This window comes from Mauremys reevesii, linkage group 24, assembly GCF_016161935.1.
Source record: "Mauremys reevesii isolate NIE-2019 linkage group 24, ASM1616193v1, whole genome shotgun sequence".
NCBI classification, from domain to species: domain Eukaryota; kingdom Metazoa; phylum Chordata; order Testudines; family Geoemydidae; genus Mauremys; species Mauremys reevesii.
In genome coordinates this window covers 5,089,870-5,107,434 of record NC_052646.1, presented here as the reverse complement: position 1 = coordinate 5,107,434, position 17,565 = coordinate 5,089,870, and the positions used below count along the sequence as shown (strand labels likewise).

General features: G+C 44.9%; 2 protein-coding genes across 5 annotated transcripts; one reads left to right on the top strand and one right to left on the bottom strand.

Moving 5' to 3' along the window:
* Nucleotides 1-891: 891 nt before the first annotated feature.
* TSACC (TSSK6 activating cochaperone) lies at nt 892-5,274 on the bottom strand. 4 transcript variants are annotated; one of them, XM_039512745.1, is made up of 5 exons: nt 5,250-5,274; nt 3,618-3,686; nt 2,596-2,625; nt 1,658-1,810; nt 892-1,280 (listed from the first exon to the last, which is right to left on the bottom strand). In XM_039512745.1, the coding sequence occupies exons 2-5, from the start codon at nt 3,661-3,663 to the stop codon at nt 1,075-1,077; spliced, it is 435 nt and encodes a 144-aa protein (XP_039368679.1). In that variant the 5' UTR covers nt 3,664-3,686; nt 5,250-5,274; the 3' UTR covers nt 892-1,074. The 4 variants fall into 4 exon arrangements, with proteins under 4 accessions (XP_039368679.1, XP_039368676.1, XP_039368678.1 ...); XM_039512742.1 differs by lacking the exon at nt 5,250-5,274 and adding an exon at nt 4,494-4,998; XM_039512744.1 differs by lacking the exon at nt 5,250-5,274 and adding an exon at nt 4,408-4,491.
* Nucleotides 4,969-17,565, top strand: CCT3 (chaperonin containing TCP1 subunit 3). The gene is made up of 14 exons (XM_039512738.1): nt 4,969-4,999; nt 6,691-6,752; nt 8,398-8,448; nt 8,546-8,608; nt 8,820-8,916; nt 9,897-10,014; nt 10,489-10,675; nt 12,218-12,367; nt 12,801-12,933; nt 13,660-13,741; nt 14,038-14,218; nt 15,251-15,496; nt 16,193-16,324; nt 17,200-17,565. Exons 1-14 carry the CDS (start codon nt 4,969-4,971, stop codon nt 17,302-17,304), a joined length of 1,638 nt encoding a protein of 545 aa, XP_039368672.1. The 3' UTR covers nt 17,305-17,565.

Sequence of the window (17,565 nt, the reverse complement as noted above, 5' to 3'; positions counted from 1 at the left end):
TGGTGGCAAGATGGTTGCACAGACATGGGGCCTCATCCCATATTGCCCTCTACCTCATGTATTCATTCACACCAGTACCAAGCAGGTGTGCAACATCCCCACTGCACACGTATAAAAGACTACATAAGATGCAGGGTGCCAGAGAACCAACCAGCCCTCTTGCATCCAGCCAGCAGACACACAATCAAGGCCAAAGCAGATAACAGAGCACAGCATCATGACTGGCTTCTAATGAGGAAGCCTCAGCTGGGGAGAGATAGTGAACCTGACTGTCAGTCATACTCAGGTCCCTTTGTGCTGCTCTGGCAGCGCAGAGGGACCTTAAAATGAGCAGAACCAGCTCCCTGGGAACAGGGCTGCCCATAGGATTCAGGGGGCCTGGGTTCTTTGGCAGCGGGGGGCCCCCGCTTCGTCGGTAATTTGGCGGTGGGGGGTCCTTCCGCTCCGGGACCCACTGCCAAAGTGCCCCGAAGACCAGCGGCAGGGGCTCCCCGCCGCTGAATTGCCACCAAAGACCCAGTACTTCGGCGGTGAGTCCCGGAGCAGAAGGACCCCCCGCCGCCGAATTGCTGCCGAAGACCCGGAGCGGAAGAAGCTCCGAGGCCCCCAGAGCGAGTGAAGGACCCTGCTCTGGGGGCCCCGAAAAACTCTCGTGGGGGCCCCTGCGGGGCCCGGGGCAAATTGCCCCACTTGTCCCCCACCTCTGGGTGGCCCTGCCTGGGAATCCTCCCTGCGCAGGAGCCACCCCAGTTGTTATGGGGCTTGCATAAGGGTTCTGTATCCACCCTACTCTCCGTCTCCAGTGGAGGAGGCATGGCTGGAACATACTGCAAGGGGCACTGGAGGCAGAGCAAAAATTAGAATAGCCCTGAGGAAAACTCACACTGAAAGTATTTACAATAGTTTTACTTCCAAGCAGCACCTCTAGCAGAGCCCTATCAGTTGTCATGGTAACACAAACCCCAATCCTGTAGCTATATACTTGATAGCCAGTGCCAGAGTGAACCCAAAGGAGACGAGGCCGCAGGGATGAGACTATGGGAATCAAAGCTAGCCACCAAATCTATGGATATGTTAGGTGGGGGAGGAGACTGAACTTTGCAGGCCCTCCTGGTCTCTCTGCTCCTTCCTCTTCTCGTCGCTAACCAGAAGCAAGTTCATGGATTCCTGCAAGCCTTCCAGGATGCTCAATTGTACCAGAGCGATCTGGGTTTGGATCTGGATGTTGTTGTGCATGCACTCCAGTAGGCCGTAGCATTCCTGTGGCTGATGATCAGGGGCTGGAGAAAAAAGGAGCAAAGCGCTGTTTGGTTTCCCCCTTCCTCAAATGCTAAGTGATTCGTAATTATATTGAAATTTTGTCTGTTTACAGAGACTTGCATCCCAGAACCTCACTGTGCTGTGCCACAGCCCAGTGCACGGGGTATTATGCCCATTTTACAAATGGGGAAACTGAAGCGCCAAGCAGGGAAATGATTCGCCCAAGGTCACACAGACCTGGGAATAGATCCTAGGAGTCCTAGTGCCTTGTCCTAACCACTAGCCCTTGCTCTTGCCCAGAACCAGGATAAACTCCAGAAGTCCTGACTCCTAGCCCCCTGCTCCTTACTGCTAGAGAACACGCCCTTCCCAAAGCTGGGGTGGTTCCAACACTTACTGAATTTTTTCTGTCCTTTCCTTGAAGCCTGGGCACAGGGTAGACCTGGGCTGGGCCTCCGTTGGGAAGATGGAAGCTCAAGAAAGCTGGGGGAGGGTTTGGCAGGACATAGCTTCTTAAAAGAAGAGGAAGGGCCTTCAAAGTTGTCCTCTCCTATCAAAAAAAGGCTTTGTATTACAAGGATGTTTTTCACTATTGATTAATAATCCCTAGCTCTTGTATAGCATTTTTCTTCAGTAGGACTCCAAGCACTTTACAAAGGAGGCAAGTATCATTATCCCTTTTACAGATGTGGAAACTGAGGCACAGAGCGGCAAAGCCCAAGGTCACTCAGCAGGTTGGGTGCAGAGCCAGGAGTGGAACACAACTCCCGAGTCCCAGTCCATCCACTAGGCTAACAGACTTACTATGTAGCATATTATGGATCTATTCCTTGTCACTTACACTAGTGCAAAACACCACTATTCTGATCCGGTAGCATTTTACAGCAGCTTCGCACTGGTGAAAATGATGACAAAAGATGCAGGGCGATGAAAAATCAGGCTTTAGTTGTTAATGCTGCTTTGTAGACATTAGCCAATTAATCCCTACCCCAACTCCTTGGAGGGAGGACTCCTGATAATTTTACAGAAGTGGAAATTGAGGCATAGAGGATGACACGATTTGCCCAAGGCCACACAGCAAGTCGGTAGCAGAGCCTGGATCGGCACCCAGGAGTTCTGATTGTGCAGTCAGGAGCTCTAGCCACATCATACTGCCTCTCAGGTAATGTATAGGAATACCATGGATAAAATACAGTTTTATATATACATCCCTTTTTTTTGGTTGTCTGTGATTATTTGATGTCCTATTGTTAAAAGAACCTAATCTTAAAGTAACAATCATTACAGTAAAAGTAGGTATAAAGATTGGGGATTCCAGATTGGGGAAATACGTACGTGGGCTTTGAGTGGATCGTCTCACTGTGTCTGCAAAAGAAACGACTGTTGTTACTGTGAGTTTTTATATTGATGGGATAACAAGACTCCGAAGGAAGAGTTCTGCTGCTGCTCTGATATCTTTGCACTGAGTGCCTTTATTGACACTAAACTGCTTTACACTACTCTGCCTGTGCAAAGGGACGCGACTGTGAGTATAACTGATTTATAACTTAGAGCTCCCTTATACGGCCAGAGATGTCCAATGGGGCTATAATAATCCCTAGCTCTAATCCTGATTTTATCATCAGTAGATCTCAAAGTGCTTACAAAGGAGGGTAATATTATCCCCATTTTACAGATAGGGAAAATGAGGTACAAGGAGAGGAAGTGACTGGCCTAAGGTCACCCAGCAGGCCTGGCAGAGCTGGGAACAGAACCCAAGTCATCTAAACCTAGACCAGTGCTCTAGTCACTAGGCAACACTCTCCTATATGCTTTTCATGAAAGTTAAGGATCTGTTCCTATAAGGTACTGAGCACTCTCCACTCCCTTCAGTGCTCAGCACCCTTCAGAATCAGACCCTCACAGTACTGTCTGTACAAGCAAAGATTTGCTACCATATCCCCTTCTTTTCTTCTGTTGTGCTATGTATCTGTCATCATCCAGCCCAGTGCTAGCTGCATTTCAGTGGTGGTGTGTATTCAAAGCAGTGTCCTCAACCCAGCCAGCAGCACCAATGCATAACCCTAATGCCATGCAAATTACATATACTCATAGCAGGAATTATATTGAATGAAGTTGTAATACAATCAGTATGCATATTATTTATTATTTGTATTGCAATAGAACCTAGGAGCCTCACTCATGGACCAGGATTTCATGGAGGCAGGAGCTGTACGAATACAGAACAAAAAGATGGACCCTGCCCCAGAGAGCTTATGTTTTGGCATGGGGAGCGTTTATGTCAATTTCGCTGCAGAAGTTCCAATTTGGCCTTTAAAGGTTGGCTTGTGTCTGACGTAGAAATGCATTCAACATACTCTTCCAGTGTTGTTTTTCTTCCTGAGCATCTGTTTCTGGCTCCATCTGAGGAGGAACAGAGCTTGTGCCTATGGAAAGGAAAGAGCTATGTTATCCAAGGGAATATTTTAAAGGAAGAAGGTTGGAAAGACCCAGACTAGAATGTAACTTTCTTCTTGGCTGTGTGTGCTAGCTAGAGACATACTGTATTCTTTCTTTTTAAACTGTAGTGGTTAGAAAGAATGAAAAATTAGAACATACAAAGAGATGTTATATCGTAACAAAGCTGTGACCACTTGGAACTTTACAGTAGCAGCTATATGGGTGATTTACACCATATAAATAGGTGGCTAGAGCTCAAACCCTCCGCTCCAAATGCGCAGGTCCTTTGCTTTGAGGCTAAAGGAGAATCTTCATTAGATTGTAGCAGTATAGGGCCTCTGGCACACAACCAGACAGTTCTCTTTCCAGCCACAGTGGACTATGGCAACATGTGCGTTGGCTGATTCATAGTTATGTTAACACTGAGAGAGAGAAAAAACACATTTACAAGGCAAGAACTCATTCTTACAGGGCTGTTTTTGCTCCATAAGTCCTGGCTGCACTGTGTATGGAGGGGAGCTGGGGTGAGGTGGTCAGTGAGTGGCATCCAACACAGCACTGGCCCCCAAAGATAATTACATCTAGGCCCCATGTTGTGCATGGTAGGACATCTGTCATATGGCCCAACATGGCTCATTAACAAACTACAACTCCCATGATACCCCAGTGTGAGGGAGCCGCTGGCTAGGACTACAATTCCCAGCATGCCTCGGTGGAAGGGACTACGACTCCTAGGGTCCTCCACAGCAGCGAGAGCCAGCTGCCTAACGGCTTCTGCTCTCCTCCCCACTCGCCTCTACAGCCGGCATGGCCGAAACCCGAGCGCGACGGACGCAGGCCGGGCTCCCCGTCTCTGTCCATCCAACCGCTGCTCGGAGCTTGTACGCATGCGCCTCACCACGACCCTGGGCACTGCGCATGTGTGAAAGCACCTCGTCCGAATAATCGCGCAGGCGCAGTCTCCCGACAGTGTGGCGCATGCGCACTATTGCCTGTTCCCCTCCCAACAGCGGCAGTTCCAATCGAGGCCCCATGCGCAGGGAGTCACCGCTCAACCGAGCTTTTGGTGAAGTGTAGGGGGGCGGGTCCTATACGTGAGGTCCTGTATCCCTATTGGGTGCCGGGCGTTCGGCTCGGGCGGCCATTGGTGGCCGCGGCGGCGGGCGGGGTAGGGTGTCACGCGGCGCGGTGAAGCGGCGTTGTTCGGAGTGTGTCTCTCTTTCTCCAGAAGGTTCCGCGCCGGGTCCGCTGCTCCGCGCCGCCGCCAGGATGATGGGCCAACGCCCCGTGCTCGTGCTCAGTGAGTGTGAAGGGGGGGGCCGCGCCCCCGATTGTGTCTCTCCCTCCCCCACCCCCGGGGCCTCCTGGAAACTTCCCGCCCCCATCGCGGTCCCTAATAACCCCCCCGCCCCGCCCCGTCTGCCTGCGATCCCTGGGCCCCTCCCGTCAGGTTCTCACCGTGCCCCTCCCCCTCCCCACGGGTCTCCCATCACCCCCCCTCCCCCATTTCCTTCTTGTTCCTCCCTTGTGCCCATCCCCCCCCCTCTTACCTCACATGTCAGTTCTCTGGCGCCTGGCGCTGCCTTTCCGAGTTTCCTCGGATCTTCCCTCATATTGTCCCCCCCCAAGTGCCCCTCTCATTGGACTCTCAGATCACTGCCTCTCATTGGGGTCTCCATTGTTCCTCCTGTAGGTTGGGTAGCCTCCCACTTTTCTCCTCCAACCTTGGGGTGATCCCCTAAATAGTCCCCCTATTTAGGTCCCCCCCTTCTTGTTTTACAGCCTCTCTCTTCTCACGGGTGTCCCGCTAGATTGGTGGTGCTCTCCCATTTTGGTCTCTCTTGTATGAGGTACCTCGTATGTTCCCCTCCCACCTTGGGGTCTCCCTACCCCTTTGTAGTCCTCTACACTGGCATTTCTTCCTATTTGGGTTCCCATCTCACATTACTAACCCCCCCCCCATTATTTGGGGATCCTCTTTTGTAGCCCTCTTGTATTGAGTTTATTTCTGTTTTTGGAGTCCCTCCCAATATTGGGGGTGGGAGTTTTCACTCCTCCCTTCCTGTTATTTCACTCTTTTCATATGGGGATATACCTATCTCATAGAGCTGGAAGGGGCCTTGAAAGATCATCGAGTCCAGCCCCTGCCTTCACTGGCAGGACCAAGTACTGATTTTGCCCCAGATCCCTAAGTGGCCCCCTCAAGGAATGAACTCACAACCCTGGGTTTAGTAGGCCAATGCTCAAGCCACTGAGCTATCCATCCCTCCTCCACTTTTGTTTTCTCCCCCTCCCCACAAAAGGATCCCTTGCTTATCCAAGCTGGGCTTGTAATAAATAAATGACATCACATTTAATATGGGTGGGGTTTCTTTGGGGACAGACCCTTGTGACAGGAGAAGATCACCTAATATGGGTGTTAGCCTCGGTTATGGGTATAATCAATACACACTATTTTATGTATGGCAGGTTATGGGTCATTGAGGTGCAGTATGGAAACTTAACACTTATAATGTTATTCTACCTACTATGGTGCTGTAGAAAAATTCCTTAAAATAGTAATTTTTCAGAGTACCATAAAGTTACCATGTAGCAATTTTGTAGTAGATTCTCAGGAATATTGACTAGCTTGAATCTTCAGTACTCTTGGCCCTCTTTTGGTGACAAGTCAAGACATCTTATATATTGCCTTATTTGAAAACATACTTTCTACTCATGAGACTTAATTAATGAAGACGACCTTAGAAATCTTCAATGTTGCTATTTTTTAATATTCTTTTAAATTAAGAGGAGAAGTTGGCATAGTTTTAGTCTGGTGGCTGTACCTCTTGGGTACTCTCTTATTTAAATGCATGGTTCCATAATTCATGTGCACGAGTAAGATTGCATCGTTGATATGTCGTCAGTATTGCCTCCTCAGCATTGGATTTCCCATTAAGAGCTCACAAGATCAGTTATATTCATGCTGTTGCTATTTTTTGTTTTCTGTAGGTCAGAATACAAAACGTGAGTCTGGAAGGAAGGTTCAGATTGGAAACATCAGTGCTGCTAAGGTACTGTTTTATGCTACCAAGTACGTTCGCGAACTAGAAATCAAAAGCATAATGAGCTTGGAACATTTTTAGCAGGTCCTTTGACTTCTTTATAGTCCACTTGTTGATATTTCTTTACAAATCTCAAATGAAGAAATGCCGGTCACTCCCTTGCTGTGCTAAAATAACAGGTGCAATTGAATAGAACAACTTTTTATTCTAGTGATGACAGTAATTAAAAAAAGAAAAAAAAGGGGGGTAGAAGAAAAATTAAACTTTAATCCAGAATGCTGCATATATCTGAACCGTGACACCTTGTTTAGCAAGTAGTTTGGGGTGATGTCTGAGAAGATGATTACGTTAAAATATTGTGTCTGATGTCTGAATAGAGGCAGCTGTTGTTTTAACCTTTAAGCCTTATTGTCATGCCTAATTAAATCTTGCTCTTGCTTCATCCAAGGAACTGTAAAATTATTGGGTCACTTTATGTTAATGACAAGGTCTGCATTTTCTGTGTAGTTTGGAGGGATTATTCAAGCCCATTTAGAATTTTGAAGCACTGAATGTGTGTTAATGAAACCCTGACTGCTGGACCCAAGGGATTAAAAGGAGATAGTTTAGAGTCAGAATGGGTAGCCTCATATTTTAGAGTACAGGGCAAAAATTGAAACATTAGACAAACTCTGAATCAGTTCAGTTCTTCAGTGTTATTTACATGCAGTTCAAAAGTAGAAACCACACACCTAATCCTTATTGCAACATGCACAGTGTGCCTAGGAATTCATAACCTCATGTGTGATATCTAGGTAATAATATATGGCTATTTAAATCCTATCTATTTCTTTGTAAAGAGTTTTGTACTGGTAACTCGTATATAAAAGGCGCTCTGTACCATCAAACTCTAGTCTATTGGTATATAGCTACCTCAGTACTGACTAATTGCATGTATGTATTGAAGCATTTCATGGGGCTATGCACAAAGACGCAACCTTCATAGCCAAGGGTCCACCTAGTTCATTATCTTACCTCTGACACTGGCTAATTCTGGATGTTTCGGCGGAAGGTGTTTACTTTTCACAAGGGACAGTTATGTATTAGCATATCTATGCGTAGTGCCTTCCTACCCTCAGGATTGCTTACATTTTTTCAGCAATTAATATCACAATATTAAATCATGCATGAGCAGGACAACAGTTTTGTCCAGCTCCCTAGCTGGCTTTAAACTAAAGTGAGTCCCATCTCTATATATGTTTTCCTTACTACATATACGTCAAATGTTGCCTAACTAGTACTATTATAGTTATATTAGAAATAGGAGTTTCAGACCTTTCCTGTTCATGTTTAACTCTTGATGCTGTCAGTTAGAATATATTATCACTGAGTTTTAACACACAAAGTTCATGCTTAGTGCCGAAGAGGTCTGGTAATAAGAGGTTAATGAACTAAGGCAATACAGACTAGGATTGAATTTTTCTCTCACCCACGCTCTAAATATTAACATAAGTCACTTTTTTTGGTATTAAAAACTGTAACATTCAGCTTAGTAGCTTATCACTTGATATTTTCTCTTCCTCTCCTCATGAGTTTTGCTTAAAAAAAAAAAAAAGGCAGAACATACATTAGTTATGAACAACTCCTGCATCACCTCATTTTTCTTTCATTTTAGACCATTGCTGACGTTATCCGAACATGTTTGGGACCAAGAGCTATGATGAAGGTAAGAGCTTTTGTTGTAGTCTTTGCACTAGACTCTGCTTAGAAATGCTATACATCTTAAAAATCAATCTATATACTGTTTCTCTTCTCTAATGTAGATGCTTATGGATCCAATGGGTGGAATTGTGATGACCAATGATGGCAATGCTATACTTAGAGAAGTGAGTCTTCAGTTTTGATACCTTTTTCTTAAGCAGATACTCGGTGATTTCCACATTACGTTGCCAATGTACATTTGCAGTGATTTGGACAACTCTAGAAAATAATCATATCTAGCCCTTATATAGTATTTAAAAACAGTATCCCACTAAATGTGAACCAAGTACCTTGCATTCTAGACCAAGTGTTCCCATTTTGTTTTCTTCCTTGCAGATTCAGGTCCAGCACCCAGCTGCGAAATCCATGATAGAGATCAGCCGTACTCAGGATGAAGAGGTTGGAGATGGGACCACATCTGTAATTATCCTTGGTGAGGACATGCTTTAAATCAAGGAGGGGTTGCAGCTAAAGTTTGTTGTGTTTTGGTTAATACATCTATGGCAAAGTGATATTCATTTTAACATTCGCATTGATGTTCTTCTATTTGTGAGATATTGACAAATGCTGTCTCATTAATTATGAGCCACTTTGTCTAAGACTGGCTTCTGTCTTTGGCAAGCAAAGTGGAAACTTTGGACAACTTGCCATGTGGATTGATGGATGGCTAAGGGCTAAGCATTTTGCTTTTGTGCACCAATTTTTTGTGATTTGGCACTGGGGAGTTACTATCTAAGGGGCACCTCCTTCTCTCTCTCTCCCCCCCCAGTATGCCTCCAAGCATTGCAGTCACTTAGAATTTTCTTTCCTCTTGCACGCTGGGTTTGTGAGAGTCTCCTGCTAAGGAATCCACATTTCGCATTTGCTGATAGAGATGCAGGGAGCATGCTTGGTGCACCCCTTAACAGTTTTATGCTAGGGAAAGCCTAAATATGATGGTTTTTTATCACCAAAATGAGCTAGGCCATTTGCATACAAGTAAAGGATGTCTATGCAGGAAAAAAACAAACATGGCAGTGAGTCTGAGCCCAGGTCAACTGAGTCAGGCTTGCGCTGCAGGGCTTTCGCTGAAGCCTGGGCTCTGAGACCCTCCCCTCTCACCAGGTTTCAGAGGCTGGGCTCCAGCCTGAGCCCAGATGTCTACACTGCTATTTTTCATCCCACAGCGCAAGCACCACAAGCCTGAGTCAGTTGACCTGGGCTCTGAGACTCATTGCCACTGGTCGTCTTTAGCTGAAGGCAATTCCCTGCCCTCAAGAGCTTATATTTTAGTTTAAGCAAATGATCATGATTAAATATAGAAGAGATGTGTTGGTGATTACAAGGCTCCTAAAATAGGCAGCAGGTGCTTTCAGTGTCCCTTATTTGATGTGTCACCAGTTCCCACTAACTTTGTCTTTGTTTTTTGTTTAGCTGGAGAGATGTTGGCTGTTGCCGAGCACTTCCTAGAACAGCAGATGCATCCAACTGTGATCATTGGTGCATATCGTAAAGCTCTGGATGATATGATCAGCAGTCTGAACAAAATCAGGTGAGCAGTGCTGGTTGGATTTGGAGTTATTTCTCTGTGCAATTCTGGCTAAAGATGAAACGCTGGTGATTCAGCCCAGCAAAGTGTAACTCAGAGGGAGGTCTAGAAACCAGTTTGTATAGCCACACAAGTTAGCAAGTGTCAACGGTGATAAAGTAAACCTAGTTCTCGTGGCTCTGTTTGGGAGGGAGGATGTTATAGACGAGTATTTCTGTGTTTCAGTCTGTTAATTATCATAGTACATTGAATAGATATTTGAATGGCGGTACCTCCGGGCTAGTGTCTCTGAGCAGACCCACAGTCATTTGATTATTGCTAAGCATGTCTGATCTTTAACCATCTCTCAGTGTGGGGAAGATCACTCCCTATAGGGAATAGTCTTGCAATTTCAGAGAGCTGAACTGGGTTATTTACTAAATCTTTTCCTTCTGTACTGTGACTAATATCCCATGTGCTGTTTGTTCTTTGCTCTAGCACTCCAGTTGACGTGAACAACAGAGAGATGATGCTGAATATAATAAAGAGTGCTATAAACACCAAGGCGATAAGCCACTGGTCTGACTTAGCCTGCGGCATTGCTCTTGATGCTGTCAAGACTGTGGAGTTTGAGGAAAATGGCAGAAAGGAAATTGACATCAAGAATTATGCAAAAGTAGAAAAGGTAAGTGTGCTCCGGACCCTCGCTTCTTGCTGTATCTCTCTCGCTAATGGCAGAGCAATTTTCTGATGCTACAATGTGTGCTCTGTGTGTGTACAGCATCTAGCATAATGCGGTCCCTTCCATTACTGGGGCTACTACATGCTATAATAATGTAAATACTAAATAATAATAATGTAGGACCTTGTGGGAAAGGCTTGTTCTGCTGCTGTGAAGTCAACAGGAACTCAGTCCTTGGGACTATATTATACTTTGTGCATCTTCTTTGATGCTGTGGCTTAGTGAAGGGAATGGCGTTGGGGAAGGAATTAATTTCAAGGTTTTAGAAACCAGGTTTGCCAAATGGAAAAAAAGTAATATTGATGGGAGAGGGGAATATCTGATTTTTCAGACTTCCAAGAAAGTATCATAAATAATGGAATGTAAGTAGTGCCTTCTGTGTCTTCTCAGGTACTAACAGTTTAGGCCAGTTTGCAGTAGTTACCTTAGTATGGTCTACCATGACCAGAACAAATCATAAGTAGTTAAGACAGAGTGCACATTCTGTTTTCAGTACTGAAACGAAGTACAGTTTTAAACCCATTCATTTGATTTCAAAAGCACAGACGCACATATTCATGGGATAGACTTCTGAGAGCTTTCCATTCTGCTCGTACATTTATGGGCTTGCGCTCTCATACAGTAATTCTTAAATTCTAAAAATAAAGGCATTGGAACCAGCATCCAGCCTTGTAGAGTGGAGAACTGATCCTCTAGTGGCTAGAGCATTGGGGTGCCCGTGTTCTTCTGGCTGTGCCACAGAGTTATGTGGCTTGGGGCAGGTCACATGACCACTTTGGGCCTCCGTTTACTGATCTGTATGACGAGGATAACGACTTCAGAGGAGACTGGTGATGCTAATGTGTTTGAAAGGCACTAGTGGAAAAGGAGAAGTCTTATTTTGGAATTCAGTTTTCAAAAGCGGATGTCTAAAATTAGGCATCCAAGTGTAGAAACGTAGCCTGTTGTACAGTGTAGTGGAAAAGGACAGCAATCAAAACTAGAAGCCACACGTTGGTTCCAAGAATACTGTGGGATTGTAAAAGGGGTAATAAGCCAGTGTGTCAAACAAAGTGTGCAAAAGGAATGGTGAAGAAATAGGGCTAAAACTTAAGGACAAGTGGGGCCAGCTTTACACCAATATTTAGGCTCCTTGGGGGGATTTATGAAAGCACCTGGGTAGGTTCAGTGCCTGACTCCCATAGAGAATCAATGAGAGTCCGGTTCCCAATCTGTGTAGGCGCTTTTGTAAATTGTGGGAACCTATTATGTGTCTAAATACCTTTGGGAATCTCTCCTCAGCCTTCTAAAGGGCCTTACAATTTGTTGGAAGTAGCTAATTCCTCCTTAAGTATAAACGGGTTTGTTTGCTGTTATTTTTAAAATAAATTCGTGCTAGAGATTACAATCTGCCAAATTTGTATCGGTTTCCCAGTCATCTGGAGAGTTACTTGTCTTCTCATTTGCTTCGATAACTCTCACCTACGCCCTGCATGTGTCTGTCAGATTCCAGGTGGCATAATCGAAGACTCTTGTGTCTTGCGTGGAATCATGGTAAACAAAGACGTAACTCACCCAAGGATGCGTCGCTATATCAAGAATCCACGCATTGTGCTTCTGGACTGTTCGCTGGAGTACAAGAAAGGAGAGAGCCAGGTAAGGCAGGTCTTGTGTAAAGATGTCTGTAGGTCTTTGTATGATGCTGGTGAAAAGAGCCAACGATGCCATAATGGGCAAGGCGTTTTGAATGTTCTCTTCTGCTTCTTGAGGATTTCTTGCAGCTCAAGTCTTGCATAGAGCCAAGTATGTGTAAAATATACATAGAAACACATCCCCATCCTAATTAACAGTGAAATACTCTGGTGCTACACTAATGGAAAGACATTACACCAAGGCTTACTCATCTGATCCACAGCTTTTCATTGGGTACTAATGATTCCTTTCACCTCTTCTCTGTTCAGTCTGTCTTAGCACCAGTTGAACGGACAAGAAAAATGGAGTATGATTGTTTTAGCTAAGGGACATTCATCGTATTTATGTTAAAACTCTGGAGAAAGAGACTAAGCCCCTTAAACCTCTTTCTATGCAGACTGATATTGAAATTACCCGTGAGGAAGACTTTGCACGCATCCTGCAAATGGAGGAAGAATACATTCAGCAGATCTGTGAGGACTTGATAAGGGTCAAACCGGATCTCATCATCACAGAGAAAGGAATCTCTGGTAATGTATATGATTTGAGTGGAGTGATGGACCAATATAACTGTAGTTGTGTTTCAACATGATCCTTTAGTGTTAACAAGCGAGACAGTGGTAACAAATTCTGAATATTGCCTTTCAGAGAGCAAATATTAAAGCAGGCTCTTAGATTTATGGAGTGCTAAAGACCCTCTCACTCTGTAGACAGCCAGGGTGGGTGGATAAAAGATAAACCTCCAACTTGTTAATTTTTCTGAATGTGTAGCTTGCTTAGGGTAACTACCACCCTCCCACTGTACAGATGCTAATTGGGAAGCTTGTGATTCCACTGGTTAGTCAGTCAGATGTTGCAATACTTATACAGACTGCATCCTACTGGATGATTTATTTTAAGCTGATACCTGACCCCTGTGATTCCAGTGACTTCTGTGGATGCTTAACTTTTCTCAGGGTTTGACCCATGGTTTGGTAATGTATTTAACACTATTGGGAACAAGAACCTAGCAGAATATAGAGGAGCTGGGTCTGGAATGTCTAATATAGTTTTATCCAAGCAGCACTGGAACATTTTTCTTTGCTGTTGGTCTAGGAGAAGTGTTGAGCACCAGGTTCTTTTCTTTCCATAATCCTTGGGGTAGGATTCCAGAGTGGTGATAAACCTTAAACCAAACCTGCGTATCATCAGCTGTAGAAACTGTCTTTGTGGTGACTCTTCCATGTAAAATAATTTCTGTGCAAACTTGGTTTCAGACTTGGCCCAGCACTACCTGATCAGAGCCAACATTACAGCCATCCGCAGGGTGAGGAAAACAGACAACAACAGAATCGCCAGGTGAACAGACCTTCATTGTTGAGCCACGTTGTGCAGCCCTCACTCGCGTTGAGTGGTATTTACACACATGCATAGCACTGTTGATTTCAGCAGGATTCTCACTGTTACCTCAGTCCCTCCCCCCAACTCTCACTTATTCGCATGTTGCACTTCAGCTTACGAACTAGTTTGGACATTTAGGGCATGGACTGTCTCTGTGCTACACGTTTGTACCGCACCCAGCAGAGTGGGGCCTCTCCACTCTACTGCAACCCAAACTACAGCGAAGGATTTCTGTTTTTTTCCCTTTGTGGCAGGGCCTGTGGAGCTCGCATTGTGAGCCGCACAGACGAGCTGCGTGACGAGGACGTGGGAACTGGAGCCAAGCTTTTTGAAGTTAAGAAAATAGGAGATGAGTATTTCACGTTCATCACAGATTGCAAAGACCCTAAGGCCTGCACTATCATGCTGCGTGGAGCCAGCAAGGAAATCCTAGCAGTAAGTTATGGCATGATAGACCTTCCCTTGATGCCAGGAGGCAGAGTTCCCTGGAAAGAAGCTTACTAATTCATCATCATAGCATCTTTCTGACTGCCAGCAGCATTCCATTGCCATGCAGAGCCATCTTGTGTGACAAGATTTACTGCTAGCAGATCTCTCTCAATTGTGAAATGGTTTGGAAAAACAGGAGAGTTGATGGTTTACAAGGAATTCCAGCCTTAAACACTGCATAGGAAAAGCAAAATCTATATTTCCCAGAGTAAACAATTGACCAGTGGACAGCTGTGTGGCCTTTAATAGCACTTCACCTATGACAGCTTCTTCTGTGTAGCACCTTACATCAAGGATGTTAAAACATCTTTCAAATATATCTTTTATGTTTAAAATCGTTTCATAGAGTTTAAGGCCAGAACGGACCGTTTAGATCATCTAGTCTCACTTCCTGTATATCACAGGTCATTGAATTTCACCCTGTATTGAGCCCAAAAATTTAGGCTAAAGCATTTCAGTGCTCAGGAGGCAAAAATGATGTGTGGCATAAGGAGAGAACAAGTTGCCACCAATGCCCAAGGCACTGCAATGGCAGCAGATTGCATAGGTGAAGTATGCCCAGGTGAACCCAACACTCCCCATGGTGCAGAGGAAGGAACCCTCCCACTCCCCAAGGTGCATTCATGCCGGTCTGATCGGAGTGAAAATTTCTTCCTGACCCCATATCTAGCAGAGAGAAGTAAAACGAAACCCATAATGATCACCTGATTTATCTAAGACATACTGAACTAACTCCCAGATTTGGGAGTAGAACACAGATCTGCTGGTGTCTAATCTTACTTAAACCTGCAAGCCTTGCTGCCTCAGATCAGAACTTGAAGCAATATTGAGTGTTCCTGTAAACAGAAGCCATGTCATATTGGTGCAGATTTAATATTGGTCCTGACTGTGCTCTGTAGCCTCTGGCATGCTGCTGTTGTGCTTTAAATGAGCAAACCTGCAAATCTATCACACCTTTGCCTTTTTCTTTTTTCACAGGAGGTGGAACGCAACCTCCAGGATGCCATGCAGGTGTGTCGTAATGTCCTAGTAGATCCTCAGCTGGTGCCAGGAGGGGGCGCTGCAGAGATGGCTGTTTCTCACGCTTTGACAGAAAAGTCTAAAGTCATGACAGGAGTGGAGCAGTGGCCCTACCGTGCAGTCGCCCAGGCTCTGGAAGTCATTCCAAGAACACTGATTCAGAACTGTGGAGCCAGTACCATCCGCATTCTGACCTCACTAAGAGTAAGGGTATAGTCCATGGGATTCTAGCTGGCAGGAAAAACTTCTCCAAGGAGCTAGTTACTATCAGCCTCTTTTTTTTTTTTTTTTCCAGCTCTAAAATATATTTTCATCTTGGAAATCCTAGCTAGTTGTGCGAGTAGAAATAGCATGAAAGATCATTTGGTAATGGTAGCATGTCAGATTGTTGGGGACCTAGATTTCAGCTTTGGAACAGTTTTTTACAAAACCTAATACATGCAGACACAGTCTCCAAGTTGTGTTCGTTAAATCAATGGAAGATTATTTTGCATTTCTCTGCAATGTTTGCACCCAGATATTGCAGCTTTGTATAGTGCATGAGAACCTGAAAGTGAAACTGACTAGTCTAAACTGAGTGAATATGCCAAAATTAAGCAGATGACATAGAAGATTTAGAAATAAATGTTTAGTTTTATTTACACTTAGTTTCAGATCTTACTAACAAAGCTGGTGAGTTAATTTGTCTTCGGTTGGTGACTCTAAATCTAGTTAGTGTTTAGTGCAGTTTGAGTGCTGTTCTCCATATAAATAAAACGGCTGTCCCTTTAAAACTTGCACATGTTTAAAATCGTAATAGTTCCTTGATATTTGCATAGAAGACTGACTGAATGAATCAGTGTTTCAGATTTCCTCCAGAAAGGTGGGTTGGTTTGAGACCTTATTACCAATTTATTACAGGCAAAACACACTCAGGAAGGCAGTCAAACTTGGGGAGTAAATGGCGAGACTGGAGCCCTAGTGGACATGAAGGACCTGGGGATCTGGGAGCCTTTAGCTGTCAAATTACAGACCTACAAGACAGCTGTGGAGGTAAGGAAGCAACTGATGAGTGATTGTGTGTCGCTGACCTTCTGTGCTTGAGTGTCTAGAGCAGGAAATGGTGTGCGGGAAGGGAAGAAATTGCCACTGTGTCTCCATACCTACAAGGTCGGTAGATATTGTGGCCCGTGCTATCTATGGCTGGGTGTTGCCACAGTCTCAGAGAAATCCAGGTCAAAGAACATACCTCTGGGATCCAGTTGGTAGGACTGTGTCCTGCACCGTGGTTAACCGATTGGTTTGATCAAACAACCCTTTCCTCTCTCCCCCACAGATTAAGATTTGAACGTTCAGTAGACTGGTGGTGTGTGGTAGATTAAACCAGTTACTCTCTCCCTTCCTACACATCACCAGAAAACTTTAAACATTTTCCCTATCAGCTTCATCTCCCAGCCAGCCTTCCACCTAGTTACACTAAGATTCAGTATTTTCAGTACTTCCCACCATGTCGTGTTGCTGTTTGCTGTTAAAGCAGCTACCATGTTCCACCGCAGAGGTGGCTGCATTGTGGTAAGGTGTGAAGTACTTTGGGACTCAACAGGATTGAAGTGTGTGCGCTTGGGTTGACTGTTGTTCTTCTGTGATACAAATGTACAAACTACCAAGAACTGAAAGCAAAGGCTGCTGATCAGATTTAAAAGCAGGCATTGCAGTAATTCAGAGCAGCATTCAGTGGGGTCCCCCCTGGATTGAGCACAGGTTTTTTTTTTTTTTTACACCACTTCAAATTGGTTTAAGAATAAAATTAGTTAAATTGGTGGGAATACAGTGCGTGCAAGCCCTAAGCGAAAGCTGGCTACCTCAGCAAGGTGCACAAGCTGCAGCATGTCCTCTCCCTGACCCGGCCCTGGGATTTTTCTCCCCAGACTGCCGTCCTCCTTCTCCGTATCGATGACATCGTTTCGGGGCATAAGAAAAAGGGTGATGGTCAAAGCAGATCGACTGGAGCTCCAGATGCAGCCCAGGAGTAAGAGGAGATTGAGGAACCATGCGCCTTGAACTACAGTATGGAAACAGCCTAACAAAATTACCGCTGTATCTCCTCTGCCTGGGCCTGGACACAGTCTGAGTATTGAGTATTAGTTTGTCTGAAGTCAGTGGGTGGGAGGGAAGGTCCATGACTGTGGGGAATGGGCTGCTGTCACATGTGCTGTTTGGAGACACTGACATTTAATTTAAGTATATACTGTAACTTCTGCTGTTTGCTTCAACAATAAAACGTGTCGCTCCTG